This window comes from Haliotis rufescens, unplaced genomic scaffold (genome assembly GCF_023055435.1).
Source record: "Haliotis rufescens isolate VD_foot unplaced genomic scaffold, xgHalRufe1.0.p SCAF_34, whole genome shotgun sequence".
Classification (NCBI taxonomy): Eukaryota; Metazoa; Mollusca; class Gastropoda; order Lepetellida; family Haliotidae; genus Haliotis; species Haliotis rufescens.
Window position 1 is genome coordinate 5,294,722 of NW_025964046.1, and position 22,089 is coordinate 5,316,810.

General features: G+C 40.9%; 2 protein-coding genes across 2 annotated transcripts; one reads left to right on the forward strand and one right to left on the reverse strand.

Annotated features, from left to right (window-relative positions):
- Positions 1-965: 965 nt before the first annotated feature.
- On the forward strand, positions 966-8,783 carry LOC125372055. The gene is made up of 4 exons (XM_048380935.1): positions 966-1,008; positions 3,005-3,075; positions 3,607-3,705; positions 8,769-8,783. Exons 1-4 carry the CDS (start codon positions 966-968, stop codon positions 8,781-8,783), a joined length of 228 nt encoding a protein of 75 aa, XP_048236892.1.
- Positions 8,784-20,419: 11,636 nt separating this feature from the next.
- Positions 20,420-20,872, reverse strand: LOC125372056 (baculoviral IAP repeat-containing protein 3-like). Its single transcript, XM_048380936.1, has one exon. It carries the CDS (start codon positions 20,870-20,872, stop codon positions 20,420-20,422), a length of 453 nt encoding a protein of 150 aa, XP_048236893.1.
- Positions 20,873-22,089: the final 1,217 nt, after the last annotated feature.

The window sequence follows — 22,089 nt, forward strand, 5'->3', positions numbered from 1 at the left end:
CATCTTCTGGTGTCCTCTGCCGTGATATTGCTGGCATATTGCTTAAAGCAGCGTAAAACCATACTCACTCACTCTGAATATTTGGAAAGATGTAAAATTCAGATTTTCAGACATTGACAAATTAACAAAAAGCGATATTTATTTTGATATGGTATAGGTTACAAACTTTACATTTTTTTAAATTCACGAGTAATATTGAAATGTCGTCCACGTTTATTTACAGTTATACCACTCAAATAGTTCTCACATGAAGTGGATGTTTTACACTAAGCATGATAAGACATTTTGGGGCTTTCGGGTAGATCACTGTGCCTAACCTGAGAAAAGTTATCTTTTAACCGCTGACGTAACATATTTTAAAAAAAAAAGTTTTATCACCCCATATTACACCAAATCACTGAATCCTAATCTGAAAATAAGAGTTTTAAGTTTCGTTACCCAATTTACGTGGTCTTGTTCATCGTACAACCGCAACATATTGTAACATATTTTGGGTAAACAAGATTCCTGAAAATTGAAAAGGATGTGTAAAGAATTGGGGTAGAATAGGTCTTCAGCAACTCATGCTTGCTGACAAAAGGCGACTATGCTTGTCGTAAAAGACAACTATCGGGATCGGGTGGTCAGGTTCGCTGACATGATTGATGAATGTCATTGTATCTCAAATGCGTGGATCGATGTTCATGATGTCAGTCACTTGATTGCCTGGTCCAGACTCGATTATTTACAGATCGCCGTCATAAAGCTGGAATATTGATGAATGTGGCGTTAAACAACAAACAAACAAGCAAATCCAAGTACAATGATAAAAACATTTACAGTTAAATCTGCTATATTCCTTGCAATGTAAGATATACTTTTGGCTGTTGACTCGCTATAACAGCCCTGGCCACCCCGTTATTACCCTGAGGCTGAGTTAATCTTTGACCTTGACCGCAGCACCCGCTCCTGGTCCACGGCTGACGATGTTCCACTTGAGTCGCGATCTGAACCTTATCTGCTTCCAAAGTAGTAGCTGGCATGTCCTCAATAACGAGCCTGCCATTCTTTTAATAGCACTTCTTGTTCTCAGAATTGAGCTAAGTCACTTTCTCCCGTTGTCGCTTATTACGAATAATTACAAGAAACCAAGCAAAAACAATAATAAAATGTGAAAATACCAAAAGTACCCTATATTTCAAATCAAACTTTGTTTTTAAGAATCTTTTACAATAAGGGGCGATATGAACGATATTAACCCTTAATGTAAAACAAATACATTACGGGTTGTTTTTTTACATTAGGGGTAATTTTTACTTTAAGAGTAAATTTTACAGTAAGGGTTGTACCAACTGTACAACTGAAGGAACTTCGTAACGTTATGACGGGACAGGCAATTTCCAAACAAACGTGACGTCTCATAGACTAGGTAAGGAGTAGCTTCCCTTAGTTTGATAAAGGGCAGTTACACTTCCGGACAGACCGATGGGTTGCCTCGAAAGGCAAGTAGTAACAATTTGTGTGGGCAATTGTTGGTTTTCCTGTGTATAGTTACGCCACTGTATAAGAAACAGGTTTCTGTTGGAACTATAATGACTGACACATCACTTACCTTCTGACGTAATATATATTAATACGCACATTCCTGGGTAACTTGCAATCTTTAGGTAATGTTTCTGAGAGAGGGAAGAGGTTCTTCGAGGACAGATTAGAGGAATAACATCATATGATAAAAAGGGTTATCGCGCGTTTGTGTGTGTGCGTGTGTGTGTGTGTGTGTGTGTGTGTGTGTGTGTGTGTGTGTGTGTGTGTGTGTGTGTGTGTGTGTGTGTGTGTGTGTGTGTGTGTTGGGGATGACAAATATCCTGTAATAGGAATATACACGTTGTATACGCGTTGTTTTCACACTATTGCAGAAATCAATAACTTCTATTAGAATCTTCATAAACCAGTCATGTTTAATGTGTACACAAAGAGCACAGCTATTTTTTTATACATCACTCTTTCACTCATTCTCCATTCACAATCACCAACCCACGCATGCACACCTTTCAAAGAGACTATCGTGACATATAAGTTAAGGGTTGACTTTTCACTGTATTTCATAGCGTGCATGTCTCTCTCTTTTTTACAGAAATTCCCTAGGCACAGTGGGTGGATGTGTATTTTCCTGCAGTAGGAAGTTTGGAATGACTATATATATCTATAAAGCTTGGGAAAGCGGAGTAAAAAGGTACCACATTCATGCGGGAAAAGGTGATTTTACGTTGACTGAATTTGAGAATGTAAACGGAATGTCGTACATCAAGCTCATTAAATCGTATTATGATGGTTCATTTGCCTTTGCCATGTCTGATTATGCTTTATACTTAATCAGGTATTTAGATGGCAATGAGCAAACGGTATTGAAAGTCCGAAATAAATTTCATACAAATGTTGCACTTGTATGGACCAACACATCCATTTTGGTTTTTGAACTTGAAGGTGTGAGACGTAAAGTGTTTAGCATAAGGTGCCTTAAATTCTAATTAATTTCGTAAAACCACTGTAGCTGGGGTGTGTCTGGGAGTTGAGCGTAACAAAATTGTCACAGAAATTTCCTCCAAATACCCTTTTGTCATAGATAAAAGAAGAAAATATTGTCTGCCACCAAAAATATTATTGTTACAAGCTGTTAATATTTATTTATCCTCCGCCAGATTACTTTTCAATGACCTAAATTAGTGCAATATATGGTGTTGCATCTTGTCAATACTAAACACATGTGAATCGAGGGTTGTCATCACCATTCTGATGCATCCCATACAGCATACAGTATATCACGTACACGATACAGTATATCACGTACACAATACAGCATATAACATAGAGAATATAGTATATCACATACTCAATACAGTGTATCACGTACACAATACAGCATATAACATAGAGAATATAGTATATCACATACTCAATACAGTGTATCACGTACACAATACAGCATATAACATAGAGAATATAGTATATCACATACTCGATACAGTGTATCACGTACACAATACAGCATATAACATAGAGAATATAGTATATCACATACTCGATACAGTGTATCACGTACACAATACAGCATATAACATAGAGAATATAGTATATCACATACTCGATACAGTGTATCACGTACACAATACAGCATATAACATAGAGAATATAGTATATCACATACTCAATACAGTGTATCACGTACACAATACAGCATATAACATAGAGAATATAGTATATCACATACTCAATACAGTGTATCACGTACACAATACAGCATATAACATAGAGAATATAGTATATCACATACTCGATACAGTGTATCACGTACACAATACAGCATATAACATAGAGAATATAGTATATCACATACTCAATACAGTGTATCACGTACACAATACAGCATATAACATAGAGAATATAGTATATCACATACTCAATACAGTGTATCACGTACACAATACAGCATATAACATAGAGAATATAGTATATCACATACTCAATACAGTGTATCACGTACACAATACAGCATATAACATAGAGAATATAGTATATCACATACTCAATACAGTGTATCACGTACACAATACAGCATATAACATAGAGAATATAGTATATCACATACTCGATACAGTGTATCGTGTACACAATACAGCATATAACATAGAGAATATAGTATATCACATACTCAATACACTCTATCACGTACACAATACAGCATATAACATAGAGAATATAGTATATCACATACTCGATACAGTGTATCACGTACACAATACAGCATATAACATAGAGAATATAGTATATCACATACTCGATACAGTGTATCACGTACACAATACAACATATAACATAAAGAATATAGTATATCACATACTCTTTACAGTGTATCACGTACACAATACAGCAGATAACATAGAGAATATAGTATATCACATATTCGATACAGTGTATCACGTACACAATACAGCATATAACATAGAGAATATAGTATATCACATACTCAATACAGTGTATCACGTACACAATACAGCATATAACATAGAGAATATAGTATATCACATACTCGATACAGTGTATCACGTACACAATACAGCATATAACATAGAGAATATAGTATATCACATACTCAATACAGTGTATCACGTACACAATACAGCATATAACATAGAGAATATAGTATATCACATACTCTATACAGTGTATCACGTACACAATACAGCAGATAACATAGAGAATATAGTATATCACATACTCGATACAGTGTATCACGTACACAATACAGCATATAACATAGAGAATATAGTATATCACATACTCGATACAGTGTATCACGTACACAATACAGCATATAACGTCGAGTATATAGTATATCACATACTCAATACAGTGTATCACGTACACAATTCAGCATATAACATAGAGAATATAGTATATCATGTACAGGATACAGTGTATCACGTACACAATACAGCATATAACGTAGAGAATATAGTATATCACATAGTCGATACAGTGTATCACATAGACCATACAGCATATAACGTAGAGCATATAGTATACACAATACAGCATATAACGTAGAGAATATAGTATATCACATACACAATACAGCATATAACGTAGAGCATATAGTATACACAATACAGCATATAACGTAGAGAATATAGTATATCACATACACAATACAGCATATAACGTCGAGTATATAGTATATCACGTACACGATACAGTATATCACGTATACAATACAGCATGTCATGTAGAGCATATAGTATATCACATACTCGATATAGTATATCAGGAGCACAATACGGGATATGGGAAAAGTTCATGAAGATTTTATCTCAAGTAATGATTTATGCCACTTCAATGATGGTAATAACAAATATCTGCATCCTGCCACTGACACATACTCTGCCCTTGACCTTTAACTGACAGATTCAAATATTTCAAATGAATTTAAATGGTCGGTTCATAGGGACCTTTGTAGAAATGACCATTTTTCGACTATAAATCCATCTGACAAACAACCTTCAACAAGTTTGGACTTTTTTTGTTTTTCAACCAAACTAAAACCCGACAGTTTTAGGAATGTTCCTGATCCTGTACAACTTTTTTTCAGATACATTATTATACGTACACCATGGTTCAATAATGATTGTAGACAAGCTAGAAAAAATATGAAGAATCTGAGAAATATTCCAGTCGACATCCCACTGTCCACAACTTGGATATCATTAAAATCACGAACACTAAAGCTAGACGTACATTTAAACCAAATATACGTTAACCCTTGAGGAACTATATTTCTAAAATCAATTCCAGCAAACCCATGTCCACGGTGTGAAACATGATTAAAAAAATAAAGGGCAAAGGAACTAAATCAGGAGTTCACCATCTTAAAGATGGTAATACACTATTAAACACAAAATCTGAAATTGCCAACAATCTTGTTGAAACTTTGGCAAACCATTCCTTATCATCAAATTATAACCCTCAATTCAAGAGGTATCAAAAACATCAGGAAAAGAAGAACGTCAATTTTAACTCTGATAATTGGTGAGGACTATAATGAAACATTATCACTCCATGAATTACATGCTGCCCTGGGGCAAGCTCGTGACACTGCAGCAGCAGCCGACAGCATCCACTATCAGCTCCTGAAACACTTGCCCAATTCATATTTGGAAATGTTACTTAATATATTTGATGTAATATGAATAACCGAAAATGTTTCTCTTCGTGGCACAATGCTATTATCATTCCTATTCAAAAGCTTGGGCGGGATCATACAGATCCATCCAATTACCGTTAAATATCATAAACTAGCTGGAGCGCATGGTCAACAATTGATCAGTCTGGTACTTGGAGACCAATAATCTACTCAGTGACATCCAGTGTGGTTTCCGAAAAAAACAGAGGTACCTCTGACCATTTGGTGCATCATAATTAATAGTCTCACTAAGCTGTTAAACAACAGCGTTGATGATTCACTTTTCGTAGACGATTTCAACATTTCTAGTCATGGTTGGAATATGACCAGAAACGGGCTTCACGCATTGTACCCATGTTGGCAATCGAATTCGGGTCTTCGGCTGGACGAGCGAACGCTTTACCCACTAGGCTACCCGACCGCCCCACGCTAGAAAGACAATTCAAATTGCAAAGCTGCTAGTGCCACCATCATTGGATTCAGAACTGTTTCCTCAATAATCCCAGATTATCATTCAATTTTTACTGCTGAGGCCAAAGCTATCTCAACAGCTTTGACCTATATTCAACAAACAAAAACAACTAAAAATTGCATCATCATCTCTGACTCGTCTTGTCTTAAAAGTGTCTGCTGATATCACCCTATTATCCTTGACATTTTAGAACTCTATAATGATCTTCCTACTGGCCAATGTGACATCGTCTTTTGCTGGTTGCCAAGTCATGTAGGCATAATAGGTAACTCAAAGGCCGATGCTGCAGCTAAAGCAGCTCTTGACAAACCGTTAGCTCCACTACTGATCCCGTATATCGATTTCAAACCAACTATTAAAAGTTTACTCCGGATCTCATGCAAAAGAGGTGGGACACCCGGGTAGGAAGTAATAAAGTTCATGAATTGAAACCAACAATCGGTCATACCTTCTTGGGTTGTCAGTCAAGACATGATGAGGTCGTTTTATGACGATGTCGTATTGGCCACAGTCGGTTTACCCACGAATATCTGCTTAAGACAGATAAGGACGAACCTGCTAAGTGTATCCCTGGTGATGAAAGGTTCACCGTCAATCATATATTGCTTGACTGTGTGAACTTTGAAATCGCAATGGATTCACATTATCAGAGTGTAAATCTGAAAGATATCTTTCCTGAAAGAAATTGGTCTGTAAAATGCATTCTATGTATGTCAATAATAAATGCTTGTTTTTAAATTTAGTGTGATGCTATTATGAACAGACATTATTGGAGGCTCTGTCCAGGTTGGCGTACCATAAAAAAACATTAACGCCCTGTGTGACACGTAATCTTATCATAAGATGTAACTATCATCAACCAAGGTTTTTCAGCCAACTCGTTGCTGAGTATTTCTTAATATTGGCTAGTATTATGCACAACACCAGTAGCTAAAGTGATGACGTAAATCCTGCTGGGGTATAATGCAGGAAGCCGAGGTACTGAAAGTCCCCAAGATCCCCAGCGAGGTGGCCCATCTTTGGTTACTGGTGACCTATAGCCCTTGTTTTTAAAATGTATACATGATCTCGTTATGCTCAAAAGAGTTCAATAAGTTGTTTTTAAATATAACTTTGCATTAATGTCTCAATTGTTTACATATTAACTTGGTCTCGTCATTATATGGCTGAAATAATACCTATGCGACGTTTTATTGTAACTCAATCACTCGCTACTGTCGTGCAGGTATCTCCAAAGAAAAACAATCATTTATATAGTGACATTCTTTTTTTTAAAAATACCTGTTTGTTGTTTTATTGTTTAGAAAATCCCGTTGCAAATACTCTCTTTGCATGGAACAAATATAGGAACGAATGCTGTTTGTGATCCATTGGGCATTCCATACAGCCAGATCTTATCACAAGTTTTTTCTCATGTTCATCTCAGCCTCTTCAGCACCTACCTCAATACCTCGATCCACATTCTGTACCCACCATCATGTATTACATGTGTCTGCTATTTATAATTGGGAGTCCCATATGTAAGGTATGTCCTTCAAATGTTTAGTCAACCAAGATCCACACTATTTGGATCACTCGTAAGTTTGTGTATTAGTTATTTACACGAGCACGAAGGAAAGTTGATAGGAATGTTAGAGGTTGTTAGTGAGATAGTTTGTTGTGTATGTTTTGTAAAGGTTTAATATTTATACATCCATTATATTGAATGGTCATGCTCTAATACTATTAAGATGGTGATAGTGTGTGTTATGCATGTATATTGTATTTACCATGGCGTTGGAAGATATAGTTAAACTCTGACGCTATATAATAAAGTGTTAATATTTGAGACCTGGAGAACAAGAGAGTAAGCTTGAAGAAAAATATAGTTTTGGAGCGAAAAAGAAACATTTAGTTTTAATCAGATTATATGCTTTGTGTTCATAATGCTTCCTGATTGTGACAAGCTTCCTGATTGATGGACCGCCACTGTTGTATTTTATTGCTTATCCTAAATGTATATTAAATATCGATTTAGTATTTTATGTGCTACATGAGACAAAAGGCAATATGTATCCACTAGAATTGTACGCGATATCTTATTTTTTTTACGTTTTAAGCAATATTAATTTCCCTCTTGTTTTTACTTACATTTTCTGCTGTAAGTAAATAACCATTTCGGCAACATGTATGTACAACATATTCTTAAAATACCAACGCTGCAAAGTGTAATTGTCACATACTTACGTTAATTATAATACTTATCCGTATTGCAATTGCAAGTAAAATGTGTTCAGATTAACTGTCGACAGCCACTTGGGATGAGAGATGGTCCGAGCAGAGATCCGCGCTTGTGTCTCCCGGGTATACATCCCCTCTGAGAGATACTCCAGAAATGTATATCAGTTCGAATTGCAGCGTCGGTGCAGTCGTCCCTACCGTTTGAAGATCACCTGGTTTATACATGTATCTCTGGAGAATGTAATACCTTCTGTGTATTTAGAGCTGGTCAATCTGTGTATTAGAGCTGACAAGTTGGTATTATTGCACTTTACGCAAGCTGTGATGAGTCCAGATGATAATTGTCTGGCTTGTTTACAGGCCGCCGTTGCATAGCAGGGGTTTGCTTGTGCGGCGTCAGGCAATAAATACTTACTATTTATACAAGCTGTGTACGTGGCGGGTACTACCGGTAGGGAAGGACATGCCTACCTTTTCCTCGATCACCTGGTGTTATTACTGGTTGTCAGTGGTCAATTCATTTTCACAGCTAGTTTGACCTTCACCCCAAAATATAACCTGTTTCGGCGGATAACATAAACTTGTTATTATCGTGCATTGACATTTTATATTTATGTTCACCCTTAAAGCTTGTAAGACAATTTGTCTCTGGTTATTTTCAAGTGTATGATCTGAGTGCCCTTATTTGCGTATTCTAGTAGTCTAGTGTTTATGCACGTCAGGTCTTAAAATATTTTGACACTTGTGTTGAAGCTTTATTGCTGCTAAGGTGGCAGCACTTTATATAATCTCTAAGATACCGATGCCATTTGTTATGCTCATCACAATACCACTACAGATACAAAGTGTACTGCTTATAACACAACTTGTTCATTCATTCGGAAAACAATCTAAAAACGTTATAACTAAACATTTTAACACACCTTCAAACAGTAGTGGAAACACTGTTGAAATATATGTTTATTAGGTTGTAATCACAATCATGAAACATGCAATAATCTGCCAATTATCATGTGAGATGAAACCAATAACAAATAATAGAAGATGATGTGTAAATATATGTTTGATGTATTTCATTGTATATATCACAACTGTATATATGTATGTGAATGTACTCACTTGTATTGAGTTTCTGTAAAAATGGTCCACAGTAAATTATTGTACATCACACAAATTCTTATCCCACGTAATTATTGCTTAGCCATCAGACAATTCATTTATCGATGTACTTATACTTATTGTCCACTGTACTCCATTCACAACTTTTATTAAGGACGTGAGGATGAGTCGTATATTTAGTATGGATCTCGACCCTTTGTAGAGGCACATTCATAAAAGGTCATGAGTAAGATCATCCTGATTGGCCACTGCACTAGATGCAACGGAGATGTTGACGAGGTACTAAATGGTCTGGTCGTATTACCATATTAGGTATATGGAAAGCAACCTTAGAATGTATATGCAGGTACATTTACGCCAGCGAGTTATGGGCACATGAAGCTGATATTGGAAATCAGAACGTCTTGTTGTGAAAAATAAATGTTGTGAACGTTCAGGAGGACTTGCGTTGTCATTATCGAAGTATCCAGTACAATGCCAACTTCTACTCGGGCCATGTACTTGTGGGTTTCATCAAAGAGGTAAACATTATCACATATCTGCATGTTTTCGTATCGTTACTGGCAAACCAAGCTGACAAGCAATACTAAACTGAAATACTGCTAAAATCAGTGTTAAACCCAACTCACTTGAGCTCAGTCACAAAACGAACGTGAAAGATGCGTTTTCCGACTCCAACCTCAGATTGTTTCTTCGTTTTTTTGTTTTGACTAAGGATCATATCTAGCAAAGAGTCTGTCTTGAGTAGAAAAGGATTCGGTTGAAGGAATGATAGGACTGTAGCATAGGCATCTGTTTGTGATCAGTAGTGTTAGGTGCTAGAGCAAATGTGAACATATTCTGCATTGCCAATAGACATGGCAGCTAGATGCAAAGCTTAATGTTATTAAATCGTCATCGTGGGATCAGAGAGTGTGAGTAGGTGAGTGTGTTGCTCTATATTCCGCTAACATCACGGCATGTCAGCTTTTTAGGGAAGGAACGTTCTAAGTTATGTAGACCTTAGACAATTAGCAAGTTGATGAAACCCAGGAGCACAGGTATGGTACTGACAAGCCAAGAAACATAAACTGGGCTACGAACAAACGGCTTTTCATTTCTGGCATCTTCAGATTACTCCACACATGCTAATGACACTCTCCACATTTTGGCAGTTCACGCAAACGCAAGTCAATTGTTCACCAAATATAACATGGCAACATGTAGTACAAGTCAAAGCAAGAACTGTTTATGTATAAGCTTTAGAAGGTCTGGGATGCTGTCACCCTGGCCAAACAACTTTTTGAGGAAGAGCCATGATGTACAGTACATGCATGTGATATAGGTGATGAAATAATACAAATTCAGGAAGTAAAACTTGTTGACACTATTGATGACAATATGTGCAATCAAATACTGGAGTATGTATAACCAGAAGATCATGATGAAGACTTTGGCTATGATTCTGTCAACATGTGTGTGTTATTTCTCTGTTATGTTTATTGAGCAGGGTTACGTAGGCCATCAGCCCATGTCACAGCAGTTGTACAGCAGCCTTTATTGTAATTGAAATATATATCAGCAGTTTTGTCCTTAATTGCCTATACTTATAAATATACATAGCCAAATGTCTGATATTACATGTATCACTTGTCATATAGACATTGAATTTATGTAATGTGGGATATACATAGTAATTTCTCGGAATGTACTGTTCATGCAATTCAGCATACACTGTGCATACAAACAAGAAATGATTCTCATCCTCAACGAAACCTTTTCTACAAACATTGCAAAACCTTTCATTTCTTGGAACATTTGTATTTCTGCCAGACTCAATCTTTAGTTGGTGAGAACTACATCTAAACTTTGATAATGCTACACGAAACTGGAGTTTCCTGTCTCCAGCCGACATGAATCTCACGATCAACAACAAGCCGTCCATTCCTGATGTATCCTGTGTAGTTCTCTGTCGGAAGTCTGACAACACGTTCCTTTGTTTCCTGGTCAAGTCACTAGATATTCCATAAAGTTTAAACTTCAGTAGATCCCGGCACTGGAGAGATCTAATATTGCTGTTGGTGGTGTGAAATCGGATATATATCGATCGTGGTCTTTTTCCAGGGTGCGTTGGAGAGCCAATCGTATGTGCTTCTGATATATCCTCCACTGAGAACTGTTCCTCTGAGTGACTATTTAGAACGCCGAGTATCAGTGTTTTACAGTCACCTTCCCCCTCGCGATCACCTGTGTACTCACTCACTCCATGAAGAATGCCATTACTCTTACGGCTGTATTGTTCTAATTGTTCAATGTTATGTTGTAGATATTTCCCTTCCAGCCAGGCTGCCCCTTACCACAATCTCCATTGCCAAGCCTCTCTGTACTTGCATCAAGATCCAAACGAAGTATGTGATGCTGAGTCCTAACGTTCTCGATATGTATTTCCCTTTCAGCCAGCTTCCTAGGATCAGACTTAATATATCTGATGTCCCGAGACAGGTCTCTCTTCACTGAAGACCGCCTCTGTGGTCTTGTGGTAGAGCGTCCGCCCGGAGAGCGGAAGGTCCAGGGTTCGATCCCGGCCGCGTCATACAAAAAGACGTTAAAAGAATGTACTTGTTGTTACCCTGTCTGGCGCTCGGCATTAAGGGGCTAAAACAAGGACTGGTCGGCTCGGAGTCAGTATACTGTGTCTGAGTGGGGTATTCCTGTTAAACTGCGGCATGGTATCTCAGTGAGCTAGCACTATAAATCGGCATCAGTCCGGACTAGTACAAGCAGCCACACACACACATACACGTGCATGCACGTCGCTATATAAGTGCAATAATCTTGGACGCGACGTTAAACCCAATTTCACCTCACCTCACCTTTACTGACCGAAGCCCTCGTAAAATTTCTTCCTTTATACTTATAAACTCGCCCATCTCGCTAGACTGACTGTATGGACCAGGGTTTAGTTCGATTTCTCCTGATAAAAGCAAGCTGTGAAAACACTGTATAGTTGTAGGCATCATGACAATAGTACACAGTATAAGAGCACTGGCTAAGAGACGATAGCCCAAGTCCATGCTGTAAGTCCACTTCGTGTACGGGGTGGACAAGTCAACATGGCCGACTTGCCTCAAGCCTGGTGGGTGACAAAAGAGCCCTATCCTTGCCCTCCATCTTTCTACCGAGCAAACCAAAATCAATTTTCGTTTCCACAAAAGAGCCGCAGACAACTTTGAAATTATTTTTGGATAATTAATTAAGAAACAACAACCATACTTACAACTCTGTCTTGACAGATGGATCCTAGGATGGTGACACAGTTGCTAGCGCCACTGTAGTTGAATCCAGAACAATATCATCCAGATTACCAAATGACAGTTCAATATTACAGCAGAATCGAAGGCAATCTAAACAGCTCGCACATATATAAACAATAAATCTAAGCATACACAGTTCATTATATTTTCTGATTCCCTTTCCTGTCTTCAGGCTATTAAAAATATGTCTTGTAAACAAAAGGACTTCCAAGTCAGCAAACGAACCAGACATATGTTGTTAATGGAAACTTTAGGTCTTAAATGATCTTAATGTGACGTACATATTTCCTTCATATTATTGAACATGTAGAGGAGTGGGACTATGATATTACCTCCGTTACATTACAACGTATACTTCATATCGAGCACATCGTTTGTATGGTCATAAAATTTGTTCATAAAACTGTAATTGCTTTTCCCCGTAAAAAAACACTTTATGACATAAAACAGCTGATCACCACAAGCACGTAAAACCGGACATACCAGTCAACAAATCCGAAGTACCCAATTTGATCCTATTATTATACTTTTGGGTTATAATATTAAAATGAATTCACAGAAGAAATCAATATCTGGAATTATGTTTCTGATATATTTTATATATTTCATTCAAAATTGCATTCTATATTTGTTTACATTCATTTGGGAGAAATGGTTATAACTCACCGTTATTTACAGCAACCACGGTCAGATTACTGTTATTCACGCCTTGAGTTGCCAGAGATTTTCTAAATATATCACAAATGCCATACTTTGACTGTTAAAAAGTCATATTTGTTGCAGTTTGACTTATGTGTCAATAACGTATTCGCGATCGAGAGGATGGCTGGTATATTCAAATAAAGTATTTCAAAAAGATAGGCCAAACGAAGCTTCGAACGTCGACACTAGACTAATACCTCGCATTACAAATTCCAAGAAATGTAATCAACTGCCCGTCATTCAATTTCCAAGAAGCGTGTGCCATATATGGAAGCGTTACTACCATTGATGAATGAAATGAATTCTATACTATTAACGGCGGCGTCATTGTCGGATGAACCACTGTTGCCGAATATTTACATTTGTTGACGATGAGGGGACGTGATCAGTTGATGGAGGTACGCATTTGTCTTGCATACAAACAAAACAGGGAGCTGAACTTTCGTCTGTCAGGGATGGTGCCGCCACGGCCAGCTGATAGAGGTAAACGTGGGCTTCCCACCTGGAGACCACGTGGTTTGGTGATCGCCTATCCTTGCTGCTCGTCGATACTGAATAGATTAACAATGTAATGGGCCGATAAGCAAGAACACCAATGTGTTACATAGATTCCTATGCAAGGCTAGTTGTCGGTTGCAGGACAAGACAGCGTGCTACTACTCCGTGATTGACTGACTGACTGACTGACTGATTGGTGAAATGGACAACAGGACCAGTACACGATAACCAACGTCTGGGGGTTTTCATGTGGAAAAGAGTGGAACTTCATGTATTTTACCTATTGGTTAATTCACGTGAAAATGAAACTATAATCATGCATTATTTTGTTTTACAGAAAAAGAGAACATAGGTGAAGGTACATTCACACCAAAAAGAAATAAAGAGTATAAAGAAGGGTTAAAGTTTAGGTCTCTTTCAAAAGAGCCGTGCATTGAAGGGAAAAAATACCCAAAAGCAAGAAAATCCAGAAACATATACACAATACACGTGCAGAAATAAAATTATTGTTATTTTTGTTAATGTAAAAAATTAAAAAAAGATGTACTAAGTAAATAAATAAATAAATATATGATGGACTGGACCAAAAGAGAGATGTATTTAAGCTATTTGTAAATACATTTGTGTTTGAAAAGGAAGCCTTGATCAGGGCTGTAAGAGGAGTGGAGTAAGCAAGAAGTGTGTTGAATGGTAACAGACGGTAGTACAACATGACCATATATGGCAAGAAAGCCCCGCAGTGGCCAGGACAGCACTGTTGGTGGTTTCTTAATTCTAAGGGGGATTTTTGTCAGTTTTATGTCTTTTTGAATTGATTTTTTGGAAAGAATGCGTGTGTTGTAAAGCAAGGAATAACTTGGTGGGACAAGATGAGCGAGCGAGCGTGTGAAAATGGGCGCAAGGTTTTGACTACGTAGAGATGGTTGGTGAATTTTGCTGTACGTATGTTTGTATGTTTGTGCACCGGTGGGAGAGTGCCTCAAGAAAATAAGGATCAGGCACAGACGAGGTGCCCTTTGGGTTTGGTGTGGAAGTCTTGAGTGATGAATAGCAACGACCTTCCTTTCGAAAGGCCACGCGCCTTGGTTTGGCGCTGTATCGTTCTTGAACGGCTTTGTCGGTCCAGGAAAGCGGAGTCGACCCAGGGAACGGGTGGCGATATGACTACTTCCGGGTCACCTTTCGCGGGTCATTGGCCATGGGAAAAGAAGGAAAATGTTCCAGTTTGGAGTGAATAAGAATGAATGGCTGGGGATTCAACTCATTTTCCGACACAGTTTCTAGCACTGTAGCAATTTTGTATTCCTCTGCCCCAGGATGTTTTTGAAAGCTGTCAGTTTATGATACAGCGGACCCCAGAGTTCAGCCCATAAACCACCACAGAACGTTTTCTCCCGGGGCCATATGTTGCATAATATTTCCCGTTTTGTTCACATGCAAAAATTGCCTAAACCACAAAAACAGACACTATCGATAAATTCGAAAACAAAAAGACGCAAAACGATGCGTTTGATATCAATGCTTCTTTCAGGATATTGTATGTTATATTTATATAATCTTTACCATTTCTCAGTGCAGTAATTTAACTATAAATTAATAATTGCTTGATCGTTTCACATGTGTAACATGTTTCACAGTGAACAAAGAAAAGCACTTGTTTTGTTAAGCAGTCATATATTTGTACAGGTATCGCTTGTCCCCAACTTGTACCAATGACATACAAATACCTTAATTAGCTGAATGATCTGTATTTATTGTGCTTATAGAATGCATGGCTATCTTTTTCAGGTATAGGTAAGAAACATTCTGTACGGGTTGTCGGGCAAACACAAATACGCTATATATTTAGTAATTCATTGCAATGGCAAAAGATGCCCGTGGATATATCTCTGGTGTCATTTTTCTTGACACCCCCCCCCCCCCCCCCCCCCCCATAGTATCCTCTATTTTCCCATATCGCTATCCTATCAATTGTGGCAGCACAATGATTTTATGACTTCGTTTTAAATGTAAATATTTGAAATTTTTAATGTTCGTGCAATGCTTCGGGTGACCTGAATACCGTGACTGTCTGCTTTTCATAACATTTTGTAAAAAACAAATATTTGTAAAAAGTACAAGGTGGGATCGAACCCACAAACTAATTCTAGTATAAATGAGAGCTCAGCACTCTACCAACTCTGCCACTTCGCATTCTCTCATTTTCGAAGAATTTTGCAGGTTATTATTGGAAAATACACGCCTTGTCTCACAGTTCTACCCAAAATAGAAAATAGATACGTTTGCTTCTTACATTTATGCATAAGACATAAGACCGACGCCACCCCGCCCAGCCCAGCCCAGCCCAGCCCAGCCCAGCCAAGCCCAGCCAAGCCCAGCGCAGCCCAGCCCAGCCCAGCCCAGCCCCGCCCAGCCCCGTCCACGGGGCGGTGATACTGGTTCAATATTGTGCTGATTTAAATTCATGTCCTATTTTTCATGTCGCCGCCGCCATCGCCGGCTTCACTATAGACAGGACAGACTTTGCCCACCATCACACCCCTGAAACCACTATTTCGCTGTGTCATTTATTCAAGACCACACACACGTTACAACAGTATAGTTTGATTTGAGGATAAAAACAGATTGTTCGTGTGTGTAATACGAAGAACACCTTCATTCTATTTGGATGCCGTTAAGCCTGACTTCTGATAGCTGTTTTTAACTCAGATGAGTATGAATACTTGTGCTGTAAATTAAATTAAAACTCGCCACCACTGCAAGATTGTTTAATTTCATACCACACCACACCACACCACACGTCACCACACCACACCACACCACAGGTCACCACACACCACACCACACGTCACCACACCACACCACACCACACCACACCACACGTCACCACACACCACACCACACGTCACCACACCACACCACACCACACCACACCACACGTCACCACACACCACACCACACGTCACCACACCACACCACACCACACCACACACCACACCACACGTCACCACACCACACCACACCACACCACAGACAAAAGGCAAATAAAAGTAACTGACGCGGACATAAACTAATCTTATAAAAACAATGACTTAAAACATAAATAGTCTCCAAATACGACTTTGATCATGCACTTCCTGGTAGCTGAGAGGTAAGGTTTGCTGGTTTACAAATTCCAATGTTCGTATACCAGTAGGTACAGTTTCATAAAAATTAAGTCTTGTTCTTTTTACGCGCAAAAAGCATTTAGTTTATTTACGATAACGTATCAGCAGGGGGAAAGTGTGTCATTTTGTGAAATGAGGTGCTAACGCCAAACAAACACGTTGTTATATTTGAGCTCAGTTGTAACACGTATTCAGTATAAACAGAGGAACATTGTGAACGCGCTCATGGAAGAGATAACAGGTTGCGAGTACCAACAGGAGCAATATCACAACAGTAGTTGTACGCATTACGCGAGAACCGCTCCTGGCTTCTGATTGGTCGAGAGGATTTCGTGACCTCTGTGACGTCACATCCGGTCACGTGACCTGCGCATGCGCGCGGGGCATGATGGGACTTGTGTGCGCATCCAAGATGGCGGCACAGCCGTTTCCGGTGGCGTGCGCCTCCAAGATGGCGTCGCATCCGTGTCCGGTGGCGTACGCCTTCAAGATGGCGTCGCATCCGTTTCCGGGGAGGATGGGAAAAACCCGGAGAAGCGCACGTACAAGGTGAACAGGATCGACATGGTTGTTCTTCTTTTGTCGTTCTAAAAATAGAAATATAAAAGGCGGTGGGGGTGAAGGGAGGGTGGTGGTGGTGAAGGGAGGGAGGGAGGGAGGGAGGGGGAGGAGGGGGTAGGTTCACGGTGTGTGGGGGATTGGAGGGTCGTCAAAGCAAAGGAGGAAAAGCTGTCTTTCGGGAGAGATGGGTGGCCCTGAAAAGGGCCGTTTTGATGCTTACATGCATGTGCACGCCATGGTGCAAAGGCACGGGTGGGCTTTCATTTCGCGTCTGACAGGACACCTACTGGTGTGCGTTAACCGACGCACGTAGGTGTCCTTCAGTAGTGCCGCAGTACACGCACTCGAAAGTCCCATCCCGTACCCTTGTACCAAGGGCATAGACGGGCAGGCCCCCTTGACATCTGGCACATTTCCACGCTGGAGACCATGGTGGTGGGGGTGGTGATGCTTCTTTCCACCCGGGCAAAGGTTGTGTTACTCTGGCGATCTCTAAATCCCAGTTTTCCGACTTGATGTTGTTGCTGTTGCTGTTGCTGTTGCTGCTGCTCATCATGATGAATCAATTTTACAAGTGACACTGACCCACTCGAATCAACTCTTGTTTTATAGGAGAGGCACTGACACCCTGCCTCCTGGTTGGTTCGCCAGGCAGCAGCTCCGATTGGTTCGTTCCGGGGCCTGGCCTGCACCTCGGTTTTCCAAAACTGACCGACCCCTGTGTTTCTTTTCCATAGGAAATGGATTTTACCATGGGAGAGAAAGCACAACCCCGGTTCGGCCAATCAGAGTTCCGCCTGGCCCGAGCGCCGCCTCTGATTGGTCGACAACCCAGGCTTCGGATTGGTCCGATTTCGATCCGGTTTTTTCCTTGGGTAGCCTTGGTATTTTTTAGGTAGACGGTCGTCTGAATGCTAAAGGAAGGTGGACCTTCATAGGTAGACATGAACGTTGGAATGCCTACGTGATGTACGTTGTGTCACCTCAACCAATCGGAATGTCATGTGTGTGTGTGTGTGTGTCTATGTCTTCAAACAGACGTTCACGTTGATGTATAGAATAGCGTGTTGTCAAGCAAAAACGTGGTGTCCTGTGTGTGTGTGACTACAACCATGGATGTCGTATTGAGATGAAAAGGGCCGTTTTGATGCTTACATGCATGTGCACGCCATGGTGCAAAGGCACGGGTGGGCTTTCATTTCGCGTCTGACAGGACACCTACTGGTGTGCGTTAACCGACGCACGTAGGTGTCCTTCAGTAGTGCCGCAGTACACGCACTCGAAAGTCCCATCCCGTACCCTTGTACCAAGGGCATAGACGGGCAGGCCCCCTTGACATCTGGCACATTTCCACGCTGGAGACCATGGTGGTGGGGGTGGTGATGCTTCTTTCCACCCGGGCAAAGGTTGTGTTACTCTGGCGATCTCTAAATCCCAGTTTTCCGACTTGATGTTGTTGCTGTTGCTGTTGCTGTTGCTGCTGCTCATCATGATGAATCAATTTTACAAGTGACACTGACCCACTCGAATCAACTCTTGTTTTATAGGAGAGGCACTGACACCCTGCCTCCTGGTTGGTTCGCCAGGCAGCAGCTCCGATTGGTTCGTTCCGGGGCCTGGCCTGCACCTCGGTTTTCCAAAACTGACCGACCCCTGTGTTTCTTTTCCATAAGAAATGGATTTTACCATGGGAGAGAAAGCACAACCCCGGTTCGGCCAATCAGAGTTCCGCCTGGCCCGAGCGCCGCCTCTGATTGGTCGACAACCCAGGCTTCGGATTGGTCCGATTTCGATCCGGTTTTTTCCTTGGGTAGCCTTGGTATTTTTTAGGTAGACGGTCGTCTGAATGCTAAAGGAAGGTGGACCTTCATAGGTAGACATGAACGTTGGAATGCCTACGTGATGTACGTTGTGTCACCTCAACCAATCGGAATGTCATGTGTGTGTGTGTGTGTGTCTATGTCTTCAAACAGACGTTGACGTTGATGTATAGAATAGCGTGTTGTCAAGCAAAAACGTGGTGTCCTGTGTGTGTGTGACTACAACCATGGATGTCGTATTGAGATGAATAGAGAAAGATCGATACACCTGCGTGACGTTTGCACATGTCATGGACTTCGTGTCGCGATGTGAACGTCATGCAAACGTAGTGTCATGTGTGTGTGTTTTGAAAATATTATTATTATTATTTAAGGATACCGAGGTGTTGACACCCGTGTAAGTCGACAGACGTACTGTGACACGTGTTTTCATGCACACGTGATGTTTGACGTGGTGTACTACGTGTCTCTATTGATCTATTTATATATCTATTTATTGTATTTTTAGACGTGTGCCTCCAAGAGGTCTAGGGGAGGGTGTGGGTTCTTTGTTTTGGAGGGGTGGAGTTGGCAAAGCAAAGGAGGAAAGTTGTCTTTTGGGTGAGATGGGTTGCCCTGAAAAGGGCCGTTTTAGGGAAGAAAAACTTTTCTACTGCTGTCCAAGAAGAATGATCATGTCCAAGCTTCATGACAAGACATGGATCGTCGAAGCGGTACTTGTAGCCATCTGGGTATGTCATTGGGGTGCCCACCGTGGCACCACTTGTGTGTCCAACAAAGAAAAGAAAATAATCTTAACAGGAACTTGAACGGGAACTTGAACAGGAACGCAGGACACGGGAAACGTCCTCCTAGGCAGCCGGCCGCGCTACGTCATTCGTGTACCTCTGTTTCTCTTCGCAGAGATAGTGTAGTTGTAGCTGCTTCTGGTGTTTCACCAGGCCGGTTAGCTTGAGGTAATCGCAGTCTGGGGACCACTTGTGATGTGCCGCCCAAGGATTGTCGTGGGGTGCCCATTGTCTCAGCCGCACCCCACATTGGAAACAGCACACACCATCTGCACCCTGAGTGTAGACAAAGCCCGCATGGGCCATCTCTTCAGCAGTCTGATACATTTGCGTTGGCCACGCCTCAAACGAAGCGAGCCTTCTTTCAAAGCGTAGATAATAGTGCGATGGCGTTTGACTGAGCAGTGACACCGCATCCTCGGCATGACTCTTACCCCAACATCCACGGGTATCTGTACTATCTATCACCACATCTTCGCCACGCGTCGCCTTACCACTCTTCTTTGTTTCAGCCATTCTTGATTTTATCACATCAATTTTACAAGTGACACTGACCCACTCGAATCCACTCTTGTTTTATACGAGAAGAACCGGACCGAAAATGGCTGCTTCCTGGTTGGTCCAAAACGCAACGCACGGATTGGTTCGTTCCGGGGCCTGGTCCGCACCTCGGTTTTCTAAAACGACCCGACCCCTGTGTTTCTTTTCCATAGGAAATGGATTTTACCATGGGAGAGAAAGCACAACTCGGCTGGGGTGCTGTCTTCTGATTGGTCGGTGCTGTCTTCTGATTGGTCGACAACCCAGGCTTTGGATTGGTCCGATTTCGATCCTGTTTTGGGGAAGGGTTGTCCATCCATCAGACGTTCAGTCCCTCTTAGAGTACAGACGTTCATCAGATACGCATCGCTATCATGACGAGCAACCAAAGTACGCCCTATCGTTTGGAGAGGAAAGACATCACCCACTCCAGACGATTAAGAACCGCTAACCATACCTATCGTTTGACTTTCAACCCAGACTACTTGGACACCGTACCACCGGAACGCGTTCCCATGGAACTGCCAGTTTTATTTGACAGGGTGATCGATGACTTTTATGAACAGATGTCAGGCCAGAATGGAGATGGTATTGGTCTAGGTATCGATCATCCAGCTTTAAACACCCCCATACGGAACCCCTTTCGTCGCTTTGAAGATCTCCATGGGCTCGATATTTTGCATGCCGTGGAAAAAGTCCAACAGTCCAACAAAGACCTAAACATCGATGCCACCATGGTTGTGACTTTAGTACACGTCGCAGATCCCGACAGGCTAGGATCGGGCAGTAGTGGTCATCACCTGAAACACGTGATTGAACTCGAAGCCTTTGTAACATGCAAACAGTGCATTGTACGGATCAAGAACGAAGATCAATCCTGTTTGGCACGGGCCCTGGTGGTGGCACAACATTATGCCCAGAAGCCCCACCCTTTGACCCCAGAATGGACCGCCGAGCGAATGAGACTGACGAGTACGGATCGCGTCGACGTTCAAGGCATACGGGCACGGGACTTGTTTCGACGCCTTGGCCTGCCTGAAGGCCCCTGTCAGGGCCTGGACGACCTCGCACCGTGGGACGCGCCTTGGTCCCCCTGAATTATCAACTGAAAGTCTACAGTCAAGAGGTGGTCCAGAGACTGTTGTACAAGTGTGATGAGGCTCCACCCCACGCCACCGTGCTGCATGTATATC

Bases quoted from the DNA above. Each gene is read 5' to 3' on its own strand.
- LOC125372055 (XM_048380935.1), top strand. From the start codon at position 966: ATGTTCCACTTGAGTCGCGATCTGAACCTTATCTGCTTCCAAA. The intron at 1,009-3,004 runs GTAGTAGCTGGC...TACTCGATACAG, and splicing joins GAACCTTATCTGCTTCCAAA to TGTATCACGTACACAATACA. The intron at 3,076-3,606 runs GTACACAATACA...TATAACATAGAG, and splicing joins TACTCGATACAGTGTATCAC to AATATAGTATATCACATACT.
- LOC125372056 (XM_048380936.1), bottom strand. From the start codon at position 20,872: ATGGCTGAAACAAAGAAGAGTGGTAAGGCGACGCGTGGCGAAGATGTG.